Genomic DNA, 24,200 nt, shown 5'->3' with positions numbered 1-24,200 from the left:
GAGGAGGAGAGGTTGTATCTCAATGGGAGATAGATAGATAGATAGATAGATGGATAGATGGATAGATAGATAGATAGATAGATAGATGGATGGATGGATGGACGGAGTGATGGAGATGATATTTGTTTTATATGTACTTTATATGCTCCACCCTAGCAGCCATGAGGACACTCAACTTTCCACACTAAGCTCACCTGCACATGTGTTTCGTGATATGTGTATGAATAAATGAACTGCTGAAGCTGCGGCAGCAAACATTTGAAACAGTGTAAAACACACAGTAAAACATAAGAGAACTAAGTTCGACATTCACATCACATTATTTTATTCTCCATGAGTTTCACCTCAAACACATACAGTATATAGACAGAAATGTGTTAAGCATTTGTGATAAAATGCTCATTTGTGGTACAACCCAAGGACTGAAAACTTTCCTCTCTTCAAGCTGCAAAAATACAAAAATAAAAAATATTAGTATATTATATTCCCTGTAAAGTCCAGAGTTGTTGTTGACATCATTACCTCTGCCAAGGAAGTTATGTTTACCTCTGCTTAGTTAAGAGCATTACACAAAAAGATTCTGAACAAATTACAATGAATCTTGGAAGAAAGATATGGTATCGGTGATGAAGAACCAATTCAATTTAGCTGCGGTTCCAGGAACTATTTTTCCCCGTCTTTGAGATTGTGAGATATTGTGCTTTTCAACCTTTTTCTCAGACAATAATTCATGGATCTTGATGAAACGCATCAATCTTTTTTAGGTGACTGATATGTTTGTGTGTGTGCAATTTTGCGATGATCCAAATAAAAACCCAGATGCAGTTAATTTAAATATGGTCTCAAAAGGGGATTGATGCATCTTTGTGGAGTCTGATGCGTCAATGTTCTCCACTCAGTGCCATAGAGCCTCTTGAGAAGCCTATTGGTTCTGACCAATGAAAGACATTATTACTTTTTGTGGTTGGGTCAGAATGTTCTTGTATCATCATGTATTGTTACCTGCAGCACAAGTGTAGATGTATTCTGTCTCAGCCTGGTCACCTAAGAAAAAGAAGAATAGAAAGAGATGGATTTTTGAAAAATATAACCTTTCTTCATATATGCTTGATCTGGTCTCTGTAAAGGGACTTAGGGTTTGTCTGTGTGAGTGTTATATTTACTTGGCTGGTAGTAGTCATACATCTTGACCACGGCTGGCTTCAGGTTCTGCACTGGCAGCTCCTGGATGAGACGTAACTTGTAGTTGATGGGTATGTCCTTTGGTAGCTATTGGTTAAAAAGAAAAGACAGATGACACAATAAGTAACAATCGGATAATCCTTATCTCTTGACCCTCACTGGGAATTCCGCTTACCTCCCGGATGTACACCATAACATGATCCTCCTTTTCTTCAACACGATCCACCAGCAGGGCGCCTTTGAGCTGTGGGGGGGAGGATAATCAACTGGGTTTCTCAACAATAATGGATGTAAACTAGTCTAAGTTACACTAATAAGTCACCTCCTTCAAAGACTGTGGATCTGGGACAAAGCCAGAGAGCATTTTGATGTCCAGGATCACCATGTTTGTATTTTCCTCTTTTCCATGATATCTGCAATAAACCATAAAGATGTGAAGTCCCATACCTTCACCATTGTCCTCACATTTAGGATATGCTGGAGAATGTTGGCATACTGGTTCATCCACCATCAGGTACACACTGGTATTTACAGAGCATTGTTTGACAAAAATGTCAGTACACCTCCATCATTAGTGTAACTTGTGGGAGTAGATTACTTACAGGCACTTTAGCAACAGACTGAGTTTGTTTTTGGCGCAGTCAGCCTCTGGCTTGACCTCAACACTGAAGGATGTCACTTCAGTCGGAGTTGGGATGTTGTAGTTAAGACTAATCTGAGAAATAGGGAGACAAGGTAAAGTATAAGATTAAAAATACTGAAATAGAATATCAAGAATTTCCTTTCCTTAAATTTATGGAACAGAAGAACCATGCTCTCTTCAAGGGGAGTCACATTTACACATCCAGATTTTAGGTTGTTGTATTAAGGGCTGCTGCACACTACAGGATAATCTGGATGAATTTTGACCTGATTCACCGCTTCTGACAATTCCGGGGGGCGTTCAGTCTATGTTTAATGGCTTTATGTAGCATCAAGTCATTTCCCAGGTTGTAAGAGTTTAGGACCACCTGGTCATTTCATTAAAATCAAAATCCAGTTATTAGAATAGTCAGACCTGCTCATTTATTTAAAATGAGTAGCAAAACTCTCTGCATACAGACACCACATATAATTGGAGATGCAGCACTTTCAGACTCTCTGCACTGCTACTATAAGCCTGTTGAGGTGAGCATTTATCCAACAGAAGCAGTTATAGCTCCTGTGTTAACTGACCTGTATTGAAGCACACGCGCTGCCCTTCACCTTCACGCTGTACTTTCCTATCACGTCCTGTAGCGTCTTCTCCTGGTACAGCAGTTTGTTGTCCCTGTTCACATCAAATGACAGCTGACCACTGGCGGACTGGACCATCACTGTGCTTGAACCGTCTGGACTGAATACCAGAGTGGAGTAAAGAGCCAGAGCCTGAAGAGCCACCACTGTGTCCTATAAGAAACATAAAATACTTTATGTTACTTCAAATCTTTACACATAAAATCACTTGTGTTTACACATAGAGCAGGAAGAGGTGGAAGGTCACCATTAAAAAGTAAAAAGCTGACAATGGTGCATGGTCTAAGTAAACATGATTTCCACTTTTATCACGATAAGGAACTAAACTGAATTTCCTATTTATTTATTTTTTAACCTATTATTTGGAATTTTTACAGATAAGATAGGATACTATTCCTCATTCTACTTACAATCTAAATCATAAGCTAATTTATGTAAATACAGCATTTAGAAAACCTCTTGAATTGATACACACACACACACACACACACACACACACACACACACACACACACACACACACACACACACACACACACACACACACACACACACACACACACACACACACACACACACACACACACACAGACACACACAGACACTTGGTTTTCACATGACAGCTCTGAGCACACATCTAGTCAATGAACCATTCCTCTGTTTGGCTTGTACCTGTGTGGACGAGAAGCCTCCATAATAGTTCTGCTGACCCGTCAGCCATCTGACAATGTGAGAGGTGTAGCCCAGGTCTTCAGCACTGGGCGAGGCACTGAGTTTGGCAAGCATCACATAGGAGCTGATCTCCACAGACAGAGAGGCCGATGTTTCTGTTGCTGTCTGAGACCAATGGAGGAAACCCCCTAAAACACACCCATCCACAAACATACAGGCATAAGGTCAGCTTCAGTGACAGTAAGTGAAGGCAGAATGATTTCCTTGAGGAGGACGGCAACTCGCCTTGTTTGTGTCCAACTTTGTCAAGGTGCGTCAGGAGGTGAGCACGGGTCTCCATGTCTCCTGCCAGGGTAAAGACATACGCCAACAGAGCTGTGGTGTAGGTGTTGCTGAGGTCATTGGCGGACTCCTTAAGGCAGGACAGGCTCTTCTTCACCACAGCATCCTGTAAAGTATATTTTAGATTGAGAAACTATGTGCCAATACATAACAACAATAAAACTCAGAATTGAGATATTGTCACTATAGATATTGTCTTCAGTCCATCTTCAGAACCATTCAATTAAATAATGAAGAAAGATACAGAAGTAGCTAAATAACTACCAGTGTTGTAAGGCACTACAAAGACAAGTCATTATTTTATGAGGCCTACAACACAAACCAAAAGAACTGTTTGTGTTAAGATAGATTTTTCAATCTGAACTCTCCATGAGGAAAAGTAGCCGTTGTTATAGTTAGGTGCGGTTTATACATTGTAATAGTGCATATTATATTGTTAATTGTGAATCAGGATTAATTAAAAATTAGATAATTTTTGGGAGGGAGTTTACTCACATCAGTGGACGAATTAATTTCCAAGAAACCGGCAGTGATGTAAGCAGTAAGCGTCACTTCATTAGACACACCACCCTGTAGGAACGGAAAAATACTCACAAATCCACACTGTGTGTGCAAGGCACAGGGACCCACTTAACAAACATTATTTTGGGCTTGCAGCCACATTCACTTTAATTTCATTAAACAAACGAATTTCACCCACACATTGTAAATAAAGAACAGCAAGATATTACTCAGTGATAATAAAAGGTCTATAGTGATATTGTTTTAATCACAGTCTATAGGAACAAAAAGCTCACCTTCATCCTGTTGTTAAAAAGTTTTCCTGACTGTTCAAAACAGCCATTTTTACGTTGTTTTTCCTCCAGCCAAGTTTTAGATGATTCAATATTCCTTGGGTCAATGTAGATGAACGATTTTGCTTTGGCAAAAGATCTCAACACGAAAGCAGTTAGCCTGAGGACATCAAAACACAGTTAGACACTGACAAAACGAAAATAAGGAGACGCACTTGTTCTGTATCACACTTCATGATACCGAATATAACACAATATGGTATAGGTCATAAGTTTGGCTAGTTCATGCATAAGGTACCAACTAGTGCAGGGCCCGTTCTAAACCTGCCTGTTTGGAATGGCATGTTCTCTAGTTGTTTGTTAAAGCTCTAAAGCTACTTCAGAAATATCCCTTGACATTAGTGAGTCCTTCTCAAACAGTTCTAGAATACACTGTCCCTTTTTATTGTTTGTGTGCTAGACATTTTGTGCAAAGCGTTTTATAAACAGTCTATGGCGAAGAGTGAAGTTAGAAAACTTTGTGTTCATGCTACCTGGTTTATCTGCAATGAAGATCATGAATTCAATATTTTCGTAGAATATTAAAGTGAATTTGATTGATAACTGTTACTTTGTGTTTCATAGAAAAAATTATTGATTTACTAAACTGCTGTTATTTATTTATACATCGCATGTTAGCTATTTCAGAGGTCTGACACAATCTTTTCAAAATAAAAGCTCTTTAATTCAACTTGATATAAGGCATTGCAGCACCAAAACAAACTTTGTACTTTAACTGTTGTTGTCATGACGGAGATCAGCACCCACAATCCGAGATAGAGGAAGAAACATGATCAAATGATCAAATTGATCTGGCAGGACAGATATATTATTGGCCTCAAACTGCAAGTTGGCAACGACAGCTGTAGTTTATCTGAGGACTCAGATGAAGACATGATCAACTCAGTTCACAGACTGCATGTGTAATAATACACATGCCAAGTGTGATGCGTACAAGATGAACGGTTCCCGAGATATGTATTCCACATACAGAAACACAGACAGCTCTGGAATAAGTAGGTAGATCAAATAATTCTATGTACATCAGTTATTTCTCACCAAGTGTTCCCTGTTCCTGATCCAAATGTGCTGTAAGCTCCATCAATATGTTTGTAGTTCAGCTGTCTCTGGTAACCTATGGAATAAAATAAATTAAATTTTATTAGGGCATAATGATTCACACCAGTCCTAGATTATTCAGCTGAAGCTAACTGAGGCTCACCGCTTGACAGGAAGTTGGTAGACTTCTCCATGATGGCCGGTGTCAGCTGCTGTGTGTTTTTCAGGTACTGGAGGATGTAGATGTTGGGGGCCAGAAGCGCCATGTTCTGCTCACCACATCCATACGGCATCCTAAGCAGCCCATCCAGGTTTTTCAGGGCTCGACCCAGGATGTCGCCTGCACAAATACAGTGATTCCCTAAACATGTTAATGACTTGACACACTGATATAAAACCATGTTAACAAGCTTCAAACACAGCTGATACAGAAGGCCATGCACTAAAGGAGTTTTGGTCAATGTCCTTATTTCTGAGGCATCAAGAAAAAGGTGAACTGTTAACTCTGCAAAATGAGTTTATCCGTTTACCCAGAACTGATAGTGAGGCACGAGCTGATCCATCGATCACATTCTCAGGGAGCTGTAACTCTACTTCCTCTGTCAAAGCCTCTCCTGTGTACGGACAGAGAACAACCACCTTAGAGACAAACTCAAGCCACGGTCAGGAAACAAAGACGTCATTCAGATTTATGAACAGTTAGTGGTTCCTGAATCATAGCAGTTCTGAGAAGCAGTAAGATCAATACAATGAAACATTGGTCTGTCTTGAAGCACAACAGTTCAAATATTACATTCGTATGGACAAAATATATGAAATGCATTTAAGTAATGACTTTTGATAGATTTGGAGATGCTCTCACTAAACTTGTCCGAAAGGCCACATACCAATGTATGCTTTCTTTTTGCTACTGGTGGTCTACTCACCTTTTGGACAGAGCAGCAGGTTGTGGGTCTTTGTCATTTCAGCTCCCTCAGCCTGAGAGGGAAAGAGATAATGGGAATAATGAGTATAATGAATAATGAGAGTTGCAGAGTTTCCAACATGTATTTTTTTTTTAAAGGCTTTCCAATAAAGACCATTGCTATAATGTATTAAAGACAACTACCTTAACTATGAGTGGTCGGGTGACCAAGTCGATACGGCCTCTTTCTGGAACGCTCACAATCTCATTGTCACAGGAAGTGTGAGATGCCACAGCCTCAGCACTCACCGACACATTCACAACCCCTTTGAAAAAAGTTGATTAAACCCTGTTTGAAACTTGATTGACATTATCTCACTTCCAATAAATTTCAAAAGTATTTTGCCACTGTGATGGATTTCCCTGATTCCACAGAGATTTAAAAGATGTGGAAACAGGCACAGTAATTCCACTACCCTGGCAAAAATTTGGATGAAAGCTTTAAGCCTCACCTAAAGCTGTAGGGGACATGTTCCAGCTGAGGGTCAAGCGCTCATTGCCACACAAACAGGATTTGTACTTATCACCAGAGAGGGGGGTGAGGGTGTAATCTAAGGAGTGTGCTGGCGTCACAGAGACCTGTTCAAGAGACACAACAATATATTTTAAAACTCCTGAAGTGAAGCAAAATGTGAACAAACCCTCAAACTGCTGCATGTTTGGAGACATACAAACCTGATTCCACGTCTCAGTCACGTTGATACTAATAAAATTAGGAATAAACCAAAATGCAGCCGTAACCACTGTTGATCTTCAAAATGTACATCTTGCATTATTATATATATTAACTGTTTAAATGAGACACATTTGATGCTTGTTTAATTCATAACTAATTCGTAAGGTGTGATGTACATTCATTAGTGTACACATGAATTCAATATATATTAAAGGGCATCATCAAGATTGCACTATATGTGTAGGATGCCCAAAGGGTTTCCACAAATGTGTTAGTGAAGTATTTTGAATCTAAATTGTTCATAACAGTTATTAGAAAAAAAAATTGCAATCAAATTAAAATTTCACCATGAATTTGGCTACATAAAATAATTTCAACAACCCTGCAAAACATTCTCTTCAAACTATCGCTTGTGTTTTGTTCCAATTCGTAAATGTTTGCAGGCAAAGACATAAGATCTACTAAACATCAGAAAGTTAATGTTGTCATTATGATGCTAGATTGTTGCCATGCAGACATTAGTTTACAGGCTTTTTAAAACTTCCTTTACCATGATGCAGCTGGAAAGGTAGTTGAAGATGGTTGCCTTCAGTTCAAAGTGCTCCCCCCGGATGATGGAGTAGGGCATCGTGAGCTCGAGGAAGAAGGGCTGGAAGACGGTGATTTCTTTACGAGGAGCCAAGCCAAAACCCTGAGGGGACAAACAGAAAGCCTCCGTCTCCCAGGTGGTGATGGTATCAGGGACAAGGAGGGACACATCTTTCGTCCCGGATGCTCTGGATTAAAAAATACAAAGACACACAGATACTCTGAGCTGGAAAAACTTGACAAAAAACATGATAAATTTGACGATAAAATCGTCAATGCAGATAAACCATGTAGGATGTTTTCTAAATTTCCTCTGCACCATACAATGTGTATAAAAAAAAGTTCTGCAAACAAAATACAAAAAGTTGACAGTATGTTGTAAAACTCTTTGAGGCGGACTCATTAATAAGAAGGAATAATTTTCTGGTATAATATAATATAATAAGCAGTTTGCAGGGAAAAAGCAGAAAGTCAGAAAGATAAAAGATAAAATCCAACAATGTAATAACGTAAAGTCGAACTAATATCCGATTCATATACAAGCTCACCCAACTTCCACCAGGTCCCATATCCAAGTCTCAGGGAAGAAAGTACGGACAGTCTCTATAGCTGGAAGAGAATTCTGTGGGGTAAAATGACCACCTGGCCCGGCCATTCCCACTCCCATTCGGGAAGCTACAGGAACACTGTCATATAGAATATCTGAAAAGATACAAAGAAATATTCAACTGGAAAGACAGCAGTAACCAGTGGTAGGATAACGTAGTACATTTACTTAGTGACTGTACTTAAGTACATTTTTCATGATGTGTACTTTACTGAAGTAGATTATTTTTGTATGTTGTAATCAATGAGAGATCTGTATCTCTGAACCAATCAGGACATGCAGGAAAATGGATTTGACCAGCCATTATGATGAAGTATGATGGTTGAGAGAGATGGCAACAGATTTGTCACTGGAAAAGTTTACCAACATTGTTAAAGGAAAGAAGTATGGAGTCCTGTCATTTCCTATCTTAACAATGGCGATGTGGCTAATCTCATGGATCCAGAGGATGATTAAAAAATAAAATAAAGAGAGCGGACTGCTGGATGTCCGGAGCGTTGGGGAGCCCTGTTAAGTATTAAATTGCTAATGTGTACTATCATTAGTTACTTATAATATTGTGTTTGTATTATGTGCTGCTGATTGTCATTATTTCCTTTTTCCCACTATTAGATATGGGGTGTGTCTACAATATTGTTAATTATTTGTGGAAAATAAATAAATAAATGTAGGAAAAAAATAATGATGAATAGGTTACACTCAGTTTGTACTTTTACTTTCAATAATTTACAACTATTTAAAAGTAAAAACTAACTTGTACAAGAAAAAGTAGAAACAATAGAAATGCTAATGTGGTCGTCTTACTTTTACTTGGGGTTATTGTAGTTTAGTGAAATGTTTCAGTACTTCCTCAACCACTGGCAGTGACACTATGATTTGGTTTATTGCACCTAATCCAGTATGTGTTTCTTAAAAGTGCAGAACAGTTAGCATACTCACGATGGCCACCTTCGTGGTATTCTTTTCCTCTGAAGTTGAGGCATGGAGGCATACGGATAAACAAGTTTGTAGCCATCTTCATTCCAACGTTCTAGATATTCGAACAACATACAACCATTAACTGCGTGTAAAAAACAATTAAACTCTTTATATGTCGGTATCTGTATGTGGATTTACCTGGAAAACTGTAAACGCATCAGTTCTCTCAGAAGGATGTGGATGAATGTATCTTCTTGGTCTCACCCGCAAGCATTCTACTGCATCATGTACATCATATGGAACATAAGACGCTTTGGAGACAGGCAACAAGTCAAAAATCTGTAAAGAAAAAAAGATTGAAAGCTTGAAACTGCTGCATGAAGATCTGATGACTGTATTCGTGGATTTTGGGCAGCTCCATCTCAAAAGGTGGTTGTCAAGTACAAAACACTCGTTATCTACTACACGATTTGTATGGAAACATGTTACGTTTTTCTGTTGTTTATGTCTGAAGATAGGTCACTAATAACCTGCACTGTTTACCCCTGAAACTCCAAAAGTGTTTTATGGATTCAAACACAATTAGAAAATGTCCCCTTCTGGATGAACTATCCCTCTAAAGCTAACATAATTAGACAGCAGAACTGCATTAAACAGCTATGTTACACTGGTGGTAACAATGAAACCTCCCTGGAAGAGGGACAAGTAAAAAAACAATCGGGACATAAAGCCATAGCCTCTGGGTATCTGATATTATAAAAGGTGGCAAAGATTTTTCAGAGGAAAACTAGAATAAAACTCCAGGATGTCAGCATCTATTTGTAGAGGAGCAGTTACCTTGTCTGCAGTCAGGCCCTCCCCTGGTCTCATGATGAGGACGCTCTGGTCGACAGCGCTCACTCCACACAGGGAGTCTGGTTGGGCCTTCAGCTGCATGGTGGTCTCCTCTCCTGGGACTGCTGAGGATGGAAGAAACTCCAGCGACACCTGACAAACACAGAAAACACACATCCCAACATCTGGACTTTATTGGAATGAGACTATAGCCTATTGACCTGTTGGAGTTTGCTGTATAAATGAACTCAAGTTGGCTGTTGTCATTTATTTCAAAGCTTGATCAAACTTCAGGAAAGATGTGGAGAGCTACAGACTTGACTGCTGACAGGGGTTATTGTGCACTTTAATACACATTACAGTTTGGGAGATGACAACACAATATGTCTGGTTTGTCACTGAACTCAGGTAAAAGTAATTAATCTGATGTGAGTGTGGTTTCTCTACATAAACACATGTGCCATCTACAAGTGCCATCGAGATAATTGATTTATTGATTCATAAATTCTCATTGTGGCCTTTCAAATCTAATTCTCTGTTTGATTTTTATTATTGGCTATAATCTAATAAGAAGCCTTGTTTTGATCCGCTCCCCTTTGCTCAAATTCTCTGTCCTCTCCTTCTATAGGACAGGGCTGCATATGTAAAAACACACAAACTGAGCGGTAACATCCATATCCTTGTGGAAAGCCTTGGTACATATCCACATTATGTAGCAAACACCTTCTACAAATGAATCTGACAAGCGTAGCTGGTGCCTCAGGTTTTCTTTGATACTGACCTTGTGACTGAAGCACTTCTCTACGGAGAAGTCAGCACTGTTAGCGATCACAGTCTCACTGGGGAGGACGGCGTAGGCCAAGACCTGGACTTCTGGCGCCATTTCTGGATGCACATTCAACTCAAAGGAAATTCCACCCTCAGTCACTAAAAGGTGAAGTTAGAAACAACAAGTATCATCTACATGTCTCCATGTACTATAACAGGAGTAGATGTATATTTTCATTCCATGTAAATCTCAAATATACGATTTTCCAGACTCATGATTAAAGCCGGTCTGTGCTCACCTGGAAGGTCTTGAACTTCAATGTGTTTAAATCCTTGCATGATAATGGCCCCTCTGGATAAGACCTAGAGAGTTTGAGACAAGATGGCCGAATGAATGAGTCATGCAAAAAAACAAAGTACATTTAGAGATTACATGAAGAGGCTTTTTTTATTAATTTCATGAACCTTTATTTATTTTTTTTTTTAAGATTATTTTTTGGCATTTTTTATGCTTTATTGATAGTTTCAGAGACAGAGTTGAAATGGGGCAGAGAGGGGAGTGACATGCAGAGAATGACCGCGGGCTGGAATCGAACCCGGGTCCGCTGCTGGCCGAGGCCCATGGGGGGGACGCCCTACCAACCGAGCTAAGGGCGCCCCCTTGAACCTTTATTTATTATCGAGATTTATTGAAGGAGGCCCTCATTTGAATTGATGTAAATTGAGGGGATTCAGTAAAATATACATAAACAGATAGAGTGAATAAATTAACAAAGTAAATATGATGCATAAAGAATACAAAACATAATATAATTCAAGTAAAACCAATTAAAGCCATTAAGAAGATACAGCTAAATGTCTGTCAAGCATGAATTAAAATTCCCCTGGGAGAACTGAAGGTTTAATTTTTAAGATACTTTTCAATGAGTTCCAGGCAGTAGGCGCAAAGAAACTAAAAGCAGTTCTACCAACCTCTGTTCAAATGCGAGGGGCCTGCAATGGAAGCCATTCATTTGAACACTTTTGATATCTGAACTGATCCTTTAGTTCTGATGTCAAAAACTGATATGAATGTCATTTTAAAATACATTTTCCATGTACATATTTCTGTGAAAAACATCTTCTGATAAGCTGAGAAATAGTTCACCGACAACTCACCAGGTAGATCACCATTAAAGAGGCCCCTTTCTCTCCAACGACAGTGTATTTGATGGAGATCTCTTCTTTTGTGTCACAAGACAGTGGATTTGTCTTCTTCACCACCTCCAGGGAGCTGACTGTTTGGGTGTCAGCAGAGGGAGGCTGGCTCATAGACACTGTGTGTTGGCCAGTCTCGTAGTATCGAGTTCTATAACCAGAGTAGCCCAGTGTTGGTTTATTACTAACCTATATCGTAGAAAAGAAACCAGATGAAGTGGAGGAATACATTGGAAAGTGAGTTCAGTTATCATAGAAAAGCTAAATGTCAAAGTAAAGACACAGTTCTTGTTGCAATATGGCCACTATACAATGGTGCACCCATGATCCGCTGCTGTACTTTTAGAAAACACCTTAGCTTCTCACTCTTGTGCCATGTTGTCATTGTCATGAAGGTGTTTTATGTGGCTGACGAGTTATCTCCTACTTACGTGCAGGTTGATCTCTCCATTGAGTTCAGCTGTGGAGAATGAGAAAGTGGCCACACCATCGCTGTCAGAGGTGAGATTCTGCAGCAGACGTGAGGACCACCTGACACCTTCAAACAAGTAGACCTTCATGTCAGCTATGGGTGTATCATTGAAGTGAACCGCTTTAACCTGTTAGGGGCGGAGCGTTGTGTCAGTGAGGATGCAGATCGTTTTCGTCGAATGATAGTGACGACGTGAAGGGAACAATCTGCACTTACTTTTCCTTCCACATTTGATCCTTTGTCATAAATCTTGGGTGTGTCAATGAACATCAGCTTTCCAATAACATATGAAATCTGAAGTCTCTTCATTTGTTGGAGGGAAATACCTATGAAGAAATCCTCCATGTTACAAGGATGTATGCAACATGTTGTTCAATAAAATGTACTGTATAAATTTGCTTCAAAATATCTCTTTGATGTATGAATAAAATATTAAATATTACAAAGACTTGCCTGTCCCTTCCTCTTCCACGTCAACAATCAGATCCAGGTAATCTTGAAGCACCTTTTGGTCGAGTTTTGTGAAAGTTGTCATCTTGAAGTTAAAAGTGGCACAACCTTTCTTTCCCGTCTAAAATCACAAATGAAATAAGATTAGATGGATGTAATTCAAACTTAAACTCCTTTTAGTCGTTCAGATTTCACCTTAGTAGTTTCTCAATATTTACAGTCTGAGGGTCATGCTCTTCTCAGACTACTATGTTCTGCAGACTGACATTACAGTTTAACCTGGAAAATGTTCAGAGCATCAAAGTAACGAACCTGGTAACCATTAACAAATGCCATTGTAATTAACGTGAGTATTTAGGACTGAAACTGCCAAAATAAAAAAGGAATAAATAAATAAATCATTTAAAAATATCAATAATAATCTTATACATAAATAAATGCACAATACATACAGTTTGAAACATGAATGTAATATATAAATATATATATTTTTTTTTTTATAATTTCACAATTATTTATTTATGTCCCTTACATCCACTACCATCAAGTGGCGGTAGGAACAAGGAATATCCTCCATCTTGTCCTATGTTCTAAAAAGGGAAAGCATTTAGTTTAAAAAGGTAAAGAGGTAAAGATGTTTGAACTACTGAGGGGCCCAAATGGCTTTCATAGCACTGCCATACAAGCAAGTAGCCAGTCAGATTTACCTTTAGCCTCAGCGCACCCTCATGTTCCGCCTGTATCATTGACAGGGGCATCGTTAGGCCTGTTTTAGGGCTGAAGCCCCCCCAAATAATTATTGGGATTTTTAAAAAATTTTTTTAATTAAACTATTGTTTTACACATGGACAAGTTATTTATAACTCTAACATGCTACATATCTCAGTGCGTTTCTGGTTTGTATGTTTTCTCCCCCTTCAAATTACAATCCAATAGCCTCTAATCATACTTAACAATAAAAAACCGGGCACTAGGACCTTGGGGAGTCTGCATCGCTGCTGCGCTGGCTTTCTCACTCTGCCAAGTAAAGGCCAATTTATGCTTCTCCGTTTTGACGGACACGGACAGATAGGACCGCCTTCTTTGCCATGGAACGCCTTCTCTGGGCCTCTCCAGGGCTCCTCGGAGAGCTTTTCGTGCAGCTCTGATTTTTCTTACTACACGTCGGCATGGCGGAGAGCCCACGGATAGCCCTTGGCTGTGATTGGTCCGCTAACGCCAGGATTTCGGGACGACATCATTTCCGGACCTCAAACTTCCTGTTTCATTCCCTAAATCACAATAAACCGACAAGTGTGTTCAGCCAGCGGCGTTGTCGGGCTTACGGTGGCTTGTTAGAGCACTTAAGGCATTTGTGTACAGTCACATACGGTTATAACGAACTTGCATAACGGGGCTAGCGGGCTAGCCACCATGCTAAGTGCGGTGGGAACCGCTGACTTTAATCCCACGGCTGTCATGACACTGTTTCTCAAACACCGTCAGGTTAGAAGCAAACAATTGGTAGTAGTTAGTATCGGGTGTCCGTGCTGACTGTGTGTGGAAGCTCGGGGGGAAGCTAGCTGCCTCCGTGTAGCTTCAAGCTGCTGCAGCTGTTGAATTAGCAACGCAGTTTGGAAACAAGACCGGGGAACCGCTGCGCTAAGACACGATAACATAAGCATTTTGACCCGCTGGGTGTCACTTTATTTCAGCAAAAACTGTCGCGTCATCAACAGCCTTTTTCTGTTAGTTGCCATCGTTCACTGTGTGTGAGGAGCCGGGAGGACGTAAATAAACCAGCGTGGACTTCTTCTATATACCTCATGAGGTAGGCTTCTCTAAGCTCGACTTCCGTTGCGCCAACTACTGTTCTGGCGGTGAATTGTTTTCAGAACAAAAAGGCTCGTAGAACTATAAATCAAAAAGTGTCCGTCCGATCCATCCGTCCGTAACGGACTCGGAGAAGCATATATCGGCCTTGACGTCTCTCATAAAGACAGCAGGATTACAGCCAAGGAGTTTAGCTCATAGTAAATGATGTACGGAGTGAAATTGTAAGTACAGGTAGTTACAGAATGTGGAATCTGTAGTTGTTAACAATTGTTACACTGGAAGGTCCATTCTCCATCCATTGTGTGTGGTCCCTTTAAGAATTAGGATTTGGGAGTGACGCGGATATGAAAACTAGTATATCCGTCTTTCCTTTACAAGCAGGAAAATGATTTCTCTCTATTTGAGAAAAGTTCATATTTGTGTTGACAAATTTAACAATGACCCTGAAATTCTGTCTCTTCTGTTATCTTATACTGAATGAATGCAAGCAAAGATACAGAGAAAAATCACACACTTTCTGATTGAACCAATCTATGAACTGTCTGAAACAATAGATATCCGCAGCCCCAAATGAGCGCGAAACCATTCGCCATCCTTAGAGGCTGAGCCCCCCCTTTCTTTCAATCCTAGAAACGCCCCTGATCATTGATAACAAGACCAAAACACTCTTCCAAGAATGCAATCTGCATTTTCATTTCATTTTGTTCTGTATTTCTGTGTCTGTATGTTAATGAGATGGACGGGGTTTACTCAGTCTTACGCTGGCATATAAAAGTAAATAAATAAATAGATATGGTAAATAAAGTAAATTAATACATTTATATTTGAATGAAGTACATGTCACCTTACCCACACTGATACACAGAAAAACACAGTTACACTTTGCTCCTTGTTTCTGCTGAGAGATGATTCTCTCCACTCTACCTCCTTTGTCTCCTCGTAGCATGGGGGTGTTATGTCAGGAAGTCCCTCTGGATTATCAGGAGTAACTATAGCAACATAATAGCGACTAGGAGGTCGGCAGACCTTAACTTTGACACTCCCTGGCACAGGTTGTCCATATGTATACCTACGAAGCACATTGTTGACAAGTAGACAAAAAAACAACTGGATCTTATTCAGAGTTACAGTATTTTGAGAGTACACATGTGAAGCAAAGGATTTGACTTACTTTGCACATATTTCAGCGTTTATTTCTTCCTGCTCAATACTGACGACATCATCTGCCGTTATTTTTACATCAAATTTAGGCAAAACTGTGGATGAAATATGGTTATTACACATTTGCTACATTGCGGGTAGATGGAAATGGATTCTTTTTTTTTTTAAATAGCCATAACTTACCATATTTCTCGACCTTGAAACTGTGATATATTTTAACCTCGCCAACGGTCACAATAACCTGGTAGGTTCCTTCCTGGGCCTCAGAGTTCAAGGAGTAAGAAAGTTGCAGTATGCTGCTATCGGCTGTTTTATTCAGCCACTGTGCAACTCGGTTATCATTAGAATCCTATTTCATAAAATAAATGGGAAGGAACATGTGTTTATGACACAAAATGAAACTCATGTAAAGGGATGTCACACAGAAATAAAGCTCTCAACATGCTGCTCAGCATTTCATATTCTCCTTCTGATCAAATTTAACCCAACTATAAGCCCACACTTCAACTACATACAGTATTATTTTTCAAACTACTCTAAAAGCCTTAGCAACACACTGTCCAATTACGGACACTGTATATACAGAAACAAATGAACATTTCATTAACAAAAATATTTAATGTCGTCAGACAAGAAATCGTCTGTAAAGGTCGATTTACTGGCATTGAATTGAACACTGGTTGACAACCACAGTTTGAATAAAGATTTTTCATTCATCACAACATATTGACTTGATATAAAGGGCACATATTTTAAACCTCCCTGGGATTTAATTTGAGCTATTGGTACCCCTAAGATCATATATCATTGGTTTGAAGTAAAAAAAACTGCTGCAATCTGTATTTCTATGTCTTCTCTTCTGCCACTCTCTGGAGCTGCGGGCAGAATAGGCTGTTTTCGCATGCCTCATTAATTATTTATGAGCCCCTCCTCAGAAGCTGGACTGGTATCGGCTGAATGGGGTCGCGAGGAGATTGCGATTCCACGATGACATCACACACGGAGAGGAGGTACGAAACGTAACGTTCCTGTAACATATTTCTTAGAATAGACTGAATGAAAAAGTCTGTGGAGAGACTGTTTTCATACATGAAGGGTCCCTACTGACCCCTTCAAGTCATTAGGGATAGTAAAAGCCCAGAACATATATTTTGCACAATATGGGCCCCTTAAAAATGAAAAAGCACAAATATGTAAAAAGATTTAACTTTCATCAATGTTGTTACAGTTGTTCACTTGTAAACCCTCTTGTTTCAGTGAAGCCAAATTTGATAGGTTGGTTGCCAAATCTTTAAAAGTTTATTTACTCTTAAAGTTTTAAAATTTTGAAATACTCACAAAACATTTTGTTGGCTTGTTTACTCATTGGGTACTTGATGATTTTGGGAGGTTTACATTTTACCAATATATTCAACTCCTCTAACTCCAGTATACAGTGTATTAAAGTGTTGGGCCAGAGCCCAGCGGCTGGATACAAGACACAGGTCAAAGGTTACCACAAAGAAAATCTAAACAAAGGCCTGTGTAAATCAAGGCCTTGTGGAACATTCCTATCCACCTGTGAGTACTTTTCCTGGCAGTTTCGAGAAACCCCAGCAGGTTTCAAGGCCCCCGCAGGAACACGGAACCCCTGCTGGGTCTGAAGAGCCCAAAGGGGGGGAGCAACCAGACACTGGAGCCGAGGGTGAACAAAGGGTTCTTAACTTTTTGGAGGGAAACCATTCTCAAGCAGGCTCAAGAATCTCCCCCTGGTGGTGGAAAATTTTCTGGGAATGCCTTGGAACCCCCACTGAGTTCCAAGCCCCGCCCACTCAGGTCCAGCTCTGACACTCAATTGGCTTAAAGCCAGCATCATCCTATGACCAACTCCTCAAGGAGGAGGACCTCTCAGGTAATTTAAAAGCCCTGGCACCCCAAAAATCGCTGCCATTTCCTGCTCTCTGAAGACGTCAATAGACCGTTCCCGGTCTAGCTAGATGATTTTAGTTGCTAAAGGAGGCAATAACCACAAACGTTTGTTTTATTTCAATATTCTTTTATTTCTTTATTCAGTCGACGTTTTATTTTGATAGGACTTTTTGTTATTTTAACTTGAAAGAGATCGCCAAAGGAAGTCCACTCGCCGGCCGAGATCACAGACTTTCTTTTTCACGATCCCCACAACAGCGCCACAGCTGTTAATCCCTGCAGGACAAAGCATCATTCTGTCGCAGAAGAGACTAGGCCGAATTCCGTTCCAAGAGCAAGAGAAGCTCGCTCTATTCGGCCCAGCGCTAACCTCCGTTGTAAACACGAGACCCAACGGAGCCCGCTTAAGAGGCCAGGACTTCACTCATCTGTTTCCAGGAAAATTCGCCGTTCGTGCAGGCATCCTGAGGTTAACAACGAGATTCACTGGACTTCTGGAAAATCCGCGCCCCGCGCAAGCAACACCGCGAAGGTCACAGTAAGAGGCTTTTTTGTCTGGGCAGAGACTAGTTTAAATACTTAGCGTGTCATGTTTATTTGAGTGTGTTTGTTTGTAGATCGCTGATCCGTTTTTAAGCCGTGTAACACGAGGGAACGATGTGCCACTTCCGGTTCCTTGTTTACATTGTCGAATGTTTTAAAGTGCCTCGCGCCGTGACAGAGAGCCTCCGGCAGCACTGTTATCGTCCGACTAAGTTTGCAGAGACTTAACCTGTTAAAAGATCGGTGCACAACTCTAATTTGTGTACTGAGTGGTGAAGTCACTGTAGCTGGTCTCAGACGATGTTTTTGATGTCTCTCTCTCTTTCTCTCTCTATCTTTTCTCTTAAACCTGTTTTACACACGTCCCTACACTACACCAATATTTCATGTGGCATAGAAAATTCTAGATTTAAAGAGCCTTAATACATCTCGACGCCATTCGGCGCCAGAACCAGGAGATAAGAAATCTCTTTGTCTAAAGTTCCTTTGTGTAACAGGCGACCGACCGCCATCTTGTCTTCGACCTCATGTCGTCACCGGGGTCATAAACCTCCATCTTGAAAGTACATGAACGTAACATCTTGATCCTGGCCAGACTACGTCACCACGTGATCTCGTCATTACGCCATAGCCACTCCCCTTTCTCTTTAGACACACACACCCACACACACATACATAGAGACACAGACAGGCAGACACACGCGACCACACACACACCAGTATATACTCAGTATTACATGTGTGACCATTGTGATAAGTGCTGCTGCTGCTGTTGCCATCTTTGAAATATTGGAGTTTGTTAAATGAAGAATCATTGAAATAACATTAACTTTATTTCCCCTTTTTAATAAATACTTTTGTAATTAAAGTATTTGTATTTCTGTGATTATTTGTACATGTGTATGTGAATACAGCTGGATTACTATATCCTGTGCTCGAACTTAAAACCCTTCATGGTTTATTATATAATCATTAATATTAAATATTGAGATTATTAATTTAACTTTTATCACTTGAGACTGATAACTATAGTTTGACTAGTTGGTCCCTGTAACCAGGGTGGTGCCCCGCAACGATAAGCAATAATTACAGATTGTTTCATTCTTAATTGATAATTTTATTGTTTTCATTAATTATTTAACCATTATTAATGGATAACCGTATAATTTCTAATTAATTATTTTACTATTCTTAATTACTAGCTTTATAATTTTTAATTATTTTTAATAAATAATTTCTATTTTAATAATCATTTCTAATGATTATTAATAATTAGCCAACGTCAAATCTACTACTACTATTGCACAACAAAAGTGTGAGTGTATTATAGTCTGGATGTTAGACTTACCTCAACTTCAATTATATTGTACTGCAAGAGAAGAAAGAAAGAAGCAAAGAGAACTATGTTGAAAGGCAGGTTGCTTTACATTGATCTCATCAGGCATTGTCCTAATCAGGGTGGGTAGGAAATCAACAACACAATAGTATTGAGCAGCTAAAGCTCTGATGTGTCGCTATCAATTATCTAATGTAGAGACCGATTTTATTTTCTTCAATAACATGTTGTGCTATGAGAAACTAGTGTTAGCGGCCTGCAGGTCTATTGACTCCGCAAACAGAGTCCTGCTTGTCCTATTGACCCTTCATCAGGAGCTGACTGATTAGAGATATACAGTAACTGGGGTTAAAGGGCAAATCTATGTCTGTCACTTCATTACTTTACTGATGTTCAGTTCAACCCATTCTGCCAAATTAAACCTGCACCGTTGTCACACAGAATCACTGATACTGTAGCTTGTGAGTTGAAGTACTCACCAGCCTATTGGTGGGTCTCATCCTGCTGTCCAGTGTGACGACTCTGAAATGCACTGAGAAATTCAAACAGGTTACATGAGGCTTTTGCTAAATATCATATCCGGCCACTTCAACTGCGGTCTGCACAGAGCTGATAACGTAACTACCAAACCTGAGATTACAAAAAGAGGCTGGTACTATTTGGCTTTAAAAACATTCTCTCTGTTGTCTCTCTATTTTTGATTCCCTCAGGAAGCCTCCAACACATAAGACCCAACTTGAATTGAAATGAAAATACCAGAGTAAAATTAAAGCAAAACGTGATAAAACAAGATAATATGTATTTTCTTAATTGATCTGTCAGATATTTAGTCTGTCATCGTAGACCAGGTGAGTGAGCCAGTTGTTTCCCATCAGGCCCTGAGGCCTCGACGAGTATCTGTCGTCCCTGAGCCCAAACATTCCGTGGATTTTAAAGGAGAAAGCTGTCAATATCTGATATACAGCATATTCGGCACAACAACATAGATCATTAGATCAAAATTACTTGTTTGTCCAGGGAGGTAGATGGGTTTATCTGTTTGGACAAACGTCATCGGTTGGTAGACAGTGGCCTTGACTTTCCTCACTTCTTTTGAGTAAAAGGTTTTGCCTTTCAACTCCACCTCAAAGTTGAACACCTCTTGATTCTGCACCAGGGGAACCTGTGAAAGAAACATATTTTGTAGGCACCAGGAGAACTATGTGTGTTAATACTTGACAAATTAACATGTCTTTTGAATCAAAGCCTTTCTCATGAGCTGACCTTAAAATCAACGCAGTCATGAAACTCCTGACTGGAAGATTTTTTCAGAAGGGTTGTGTTCATTTCAGCAGAAATCAGAGTGATGGTCATGTCCAGAGTCTCGTTGGGCTTCAGGAGACTCGCACAAAATTTGGTTTCAGCTCCAGCCTCAAGAACTGCAGGGATGGCTACCATGTAATGCCTATAGACACAGAAACATAAACACATGCCATTGGGAGGCCTGTCACACTGGATCTCAAACAAAGGGAACACCAACACAAACCTTTGTAGCGAATCAACAAGATCTAAACCCTAGTTTGAAAAGAAAAGTACACAAACACACACAAAAAAACACAACAGGCAAACTTACGGTCCTGCAATGACTTGAGCGACACACATGCAGCTCAAGAGGACACAGAGTGTCCATGTCCACATCTGAATCCCAGGATGACCCATGACTGACTGAGATGATCCTCACAGTCAGCGTCTGTTAAATAGCTGCTGATACAGAACCCCCGCCACCCCACCCTCCGAACACACACACACCCACACACAGACATATGCCCACACACATATCATGCAAATGCTCTATTTAATTTCCAGTAAGTCTTGACTCAAAAGTCAATCATTTATAGACTTAGCGTATAAGAATGTTTCTAAAGTGATATTTCACAGAGGGTTGACCTGAGAGAGCTGACAGCCTCTGCTGTGGTGCCATTGATTTGATGTTTTGTGTCTGGAGCTGCTATCCTGAATCGGGTGTTGCAATAAAATGAACATCTTTATTTGACTGTCAGCATGCATGTTAGACCAAGAACCTCTAATTCATCAGACTTCTGTGCAGAGGATTTTTCCTCATCAGTCTCACTACTCTTAAGTCAAATAAAGTCTAATATTCAAAAACTATATAAGATCTAAACCATAAAAAGTTTAAAAAAAAATAGGTTCTGCAGGACCAAATTATAACAAGTGCAAAACTAGAAAGGATCTCACATCATTTATAAAAAAGATTTTACGTTGTGATGAACACAAAGCAGGAGCTGGAACGTCAGAGCAATATTCTAACTGGGTGCAGATGTTCTAAAGCTATTATATTGTGTGTTATAAGTGTTTATCTCGTAAATTTTCCTGTAAATCATTGCCAGAAATGTTGTTGTATTGTAGAGTTTATTCCATCATTTTTTTGGCCTCCTTTCCACTGGTCAATCAGCATTCACTCTCGGATCAAATGACGCTGCTGTAGATACAGGTTCATGAGTGATGGAAAGGTGATAAGTGGGTGAACATGCTAAGATAGCAAGACAACAAGGTGAGAGAGCATCTCAATTGTTGGTGTGTTTGTGACATAGAACATGACACACTGGGGGGAAACTGAAAGACAAACTCCTCTGCTAGCAACGCGTAAAAGAGTGAATTTCCTTTTTAGTGTGTTTACAATTACTTAAAAAAACTGCATACATCCACTAACGTTGTTGTAAAAGAAGGATACCACAGCTGCAGGTATCCTTGTTGGGTTCTGCAACGTTGCCCTTTACCCAGCAGGGGATGTTTGGTTTTGGCATGCTAACCCCTCTGACTTAGGTCAAAGTAGAAATTTTTCACCAGTAAGTAAACCTGTGGACTGATAAAGTCCTCGAACTTTGCTGATGGATTACAACACACAAAGCGATGTGCGATTCAAACTATTTGTATGTGTTAAAGTCTTTATAAAACATAGACATATATATGCAACTGAAATGAATATGCATGCAATTCATGCGGGGACTGATTTGTATCTGTATGAATCAGTCCCCTTCTGTTCGCAACTCTCTGCAGCTGATTCGGCATATATGACCTGGAACAGGATCAAGTCTGATCCAGGTTACACTAAGATACAAGTACATATCTGAAGGTAAACACCGACTTTGATGACAAAGTCTTCAGATCAGTCTTCATACACACTTGTAAAAACTTTACAATTACGCAATTAAAGCCCCTGATCTGAGCTAGCAAACACGTCCTTTTTGACCCATGCTCTACCGTTGCATATAGTATCTTCTGTTCAAACATGAAGTTAATTATTGCAAAAGAGAGAGAGCACAAGTACAGCCTATTTTTTAGTAAAAGCAGATGGGTGAGACCAAAAACTAAACCGAACACGTTGTGCATGCCTATTGGATTTGGATTTTTTTAATTTACACTCACCCATAATATCATTGAGGTCTGCAGATCAGATGCTTCTGGAAGTCCTGAGAATGATATCAGGCCTTTTCGGTTGTTTCTCCTCCACATGAGGACCTCACCATAGTCTCTGGCTTTTTAAATAAGTTGAAACTTGTATTTATGTGATTTTATTTTACTATATAGTTTCTACTTTATTGTTTAATTTAATAAAATGTATCTTCCCTGTCTTGGCTCCAGAGCACTTTGGTCAACGTCTATTCATGAAAAATGGTTCAGGCTGTGGGCACTGCTGGTCAAAACAGTTAAAAAGCCAATTTCAACTCAACAAATCTGTGCTTTTAATCCATTTGTTCACACACACAAGGGCAAAGCAAACCTTAATTCGATGCCACTAAATGCAAAACGATAAATGGTAAATGCTGCAACCTAGGGCAAACAAAAAGTAAACTAACATTAAACTAACTATAAGGTAAGACAAGAGTGGTAGCATTTCATCTCGGCTGTCCGTAAATTCCCATTGTCATGTGGAGTTTGAATTAATGGCCAGTCTTTCGTGCTCTTTCCAAGACGTTTCTCCTGTGAAGCAGCAGCAACAGCACCCTCTGCGGGTTGCAAAGAAAATTGGATAAAGCTTACAGCATCTGGTATTCCCAGGCGGTCTCCCATCCAAGTACTAACCAGGCCAGACCCTGCTTAGCGTCCGAGATCGGACGAGATCGGGCGTATTCAGGGTGGTATGGTCGTAAGCGAAGGAGTCCAGCTTCAGTACCTTATTTATACATGTGAACCACCACCATCATGATTACTATTGTTGCTTTGTGACCATTGAAGCTGGTTTTTATTGTTATTTAATGTTAAGGAAATAGAAGCTCAAGGTGCGTTTTTTTTTTACAATGTTGCAAGAAAAACAAATCATTACAGTTTTCAATAATTTCCTTCAGTGATAATGTCACGGTGTCATACACTGTTTCTTCTTTTGATGGTGAGTAAACTCGCTGCTCTTTCATCCTTCTCTCCAAACAGGACATTTTGAGAATGATATGTTACTATTACATTTATAAAGTAGTGGTTGGAATGTCAAAAGTCGTTGGAATGTTCACTCTCTTTCTTCAGTGATGATGTGTGTGTTCCATATCCAGTGTTGTGCAAGTTCACACCTCTCATGAACTAGTTCAAAGTTCAGTTCATTTCATAG

The 24,200-nt window shown here is 39.8% G+C and overlaps 1 protein-coding gene and 1 non-coding gene across 2 annotated transcripts; both read right to left on the bottom strand.

Moving 5' to 3' along the window:
* Positions 1 to 301: 301 nt before the first annotated feature.
* On the bottom strand, positions 302 to 21,358 carry LOC128440870 (alpha-2-macroglobulin-like). The gene is made up of 36 exons (XM_053423712.1): positions 21,213 to 21,358; positions 20,864 to 21,044; positions 20,606 to 20,762; positions 20,080 to 20,132; positions 19,613 to 19,633; positions 15,997 to 16,162; positions 15,824 to 15,908; positions 15,577 to 15,721; positions 12,841 to 12,958; positions 12,604 to 12,713; positions 12,347 to 12,514; positions 11,877 to 12,104; positions 11,018 to 11,081; positions 10,732 to 10,877; positions 9,954 to 10,103; positions 9,315 to 9,455; positions 9,138 to 9,228; positions 8,140 to 8,293; positions 7,554 to 7,779; positions 6,780 to 6,906; positions 6,472 to 6,593; positions 6,290 to 6,341; positions 5,894 to 5,977; positions 5,527 to 5,703; positions 5,364 to 5,439; positions 4,269 to 4,425; positions 3,967 to 4,041; positions 3,415 to 3,577; positions 3,130 to 3,317; positions 2,398 to 2,610; positions 1,785 to 1,897; positions 1,505 to 1,595; positions 1,358 to 1,426; positions 1,164 to 1,269; positions 1,003 to 1,044; positions 302 to 445 (listed from the first exon to the last, which is right to left on the bottom strand). Exons 1-36 carry the CDS (start codon positions 21,296 to 21,298, stop codon positions 441 to 443), a joined length of 4,350 nt encoding a protein of 1,449 aa, XP_053279687.1. The 5' UTR covers positions 21,299 to 21,358; the 3' UTR covers positions 302 to 440.
* Positions 21,359 to 23,634: 2,276 nt separating this feature from the next.
* On the bottom strand, positions 23,635 to 23,753 carry LOC128440975 (5S ribosomal RNA). Its single transcript, XR_008338680.1, has one exon. It is a non-coding gene; the product is annotated as a 5S ribosomal RNA (ribosomal RNA).
* Between the last annotated feature and the right edge of the window lie 447 nt (positions 23,754 to 24,200).

The sequence above is a fragment of the Pleuronectes platessa genome, chromosome 5, assembly GCF_947347685.1.
Source record: "Pleuronectes platessa chromosome 5, fPlePla1.1, whole genome shotgun sequence".
Lineage (NCBI taxonomy): Eukaryota > Metazoa > Chordata > Actinopteri > Pleuronectiformes > Pleuronectidae > Pleuronectes > Pleuronectes platessa.
Note: the sequence above shows the minus strand (reverse complement) of the source record. Positions and strands in the feature narration are given on the sequence as shown.

Coding starts and splice junctions, on each gene's coding strand:
- LOC128440870 (XM_053423712.1), bottom strand. CDS start 21,298: ATGGGTCATCCTGGGATTCAGATGTGGACATGGACACTCTGTGTCCTC. Junction 15,909..15,996: donor TTTCAAGGTCGAGAAATATG/GTAAGTTATGGC, acceptor TTTCATCCACAG/TTTTGCCTAAATTTGATGTA. Junction 12,714..12,840: donor CGTGGAAGAGGAAGGGACAG/GCAAGTCTTTGT, acceptor ATTTCTTCATAG/GTATTTCCCTCCAACAAATG.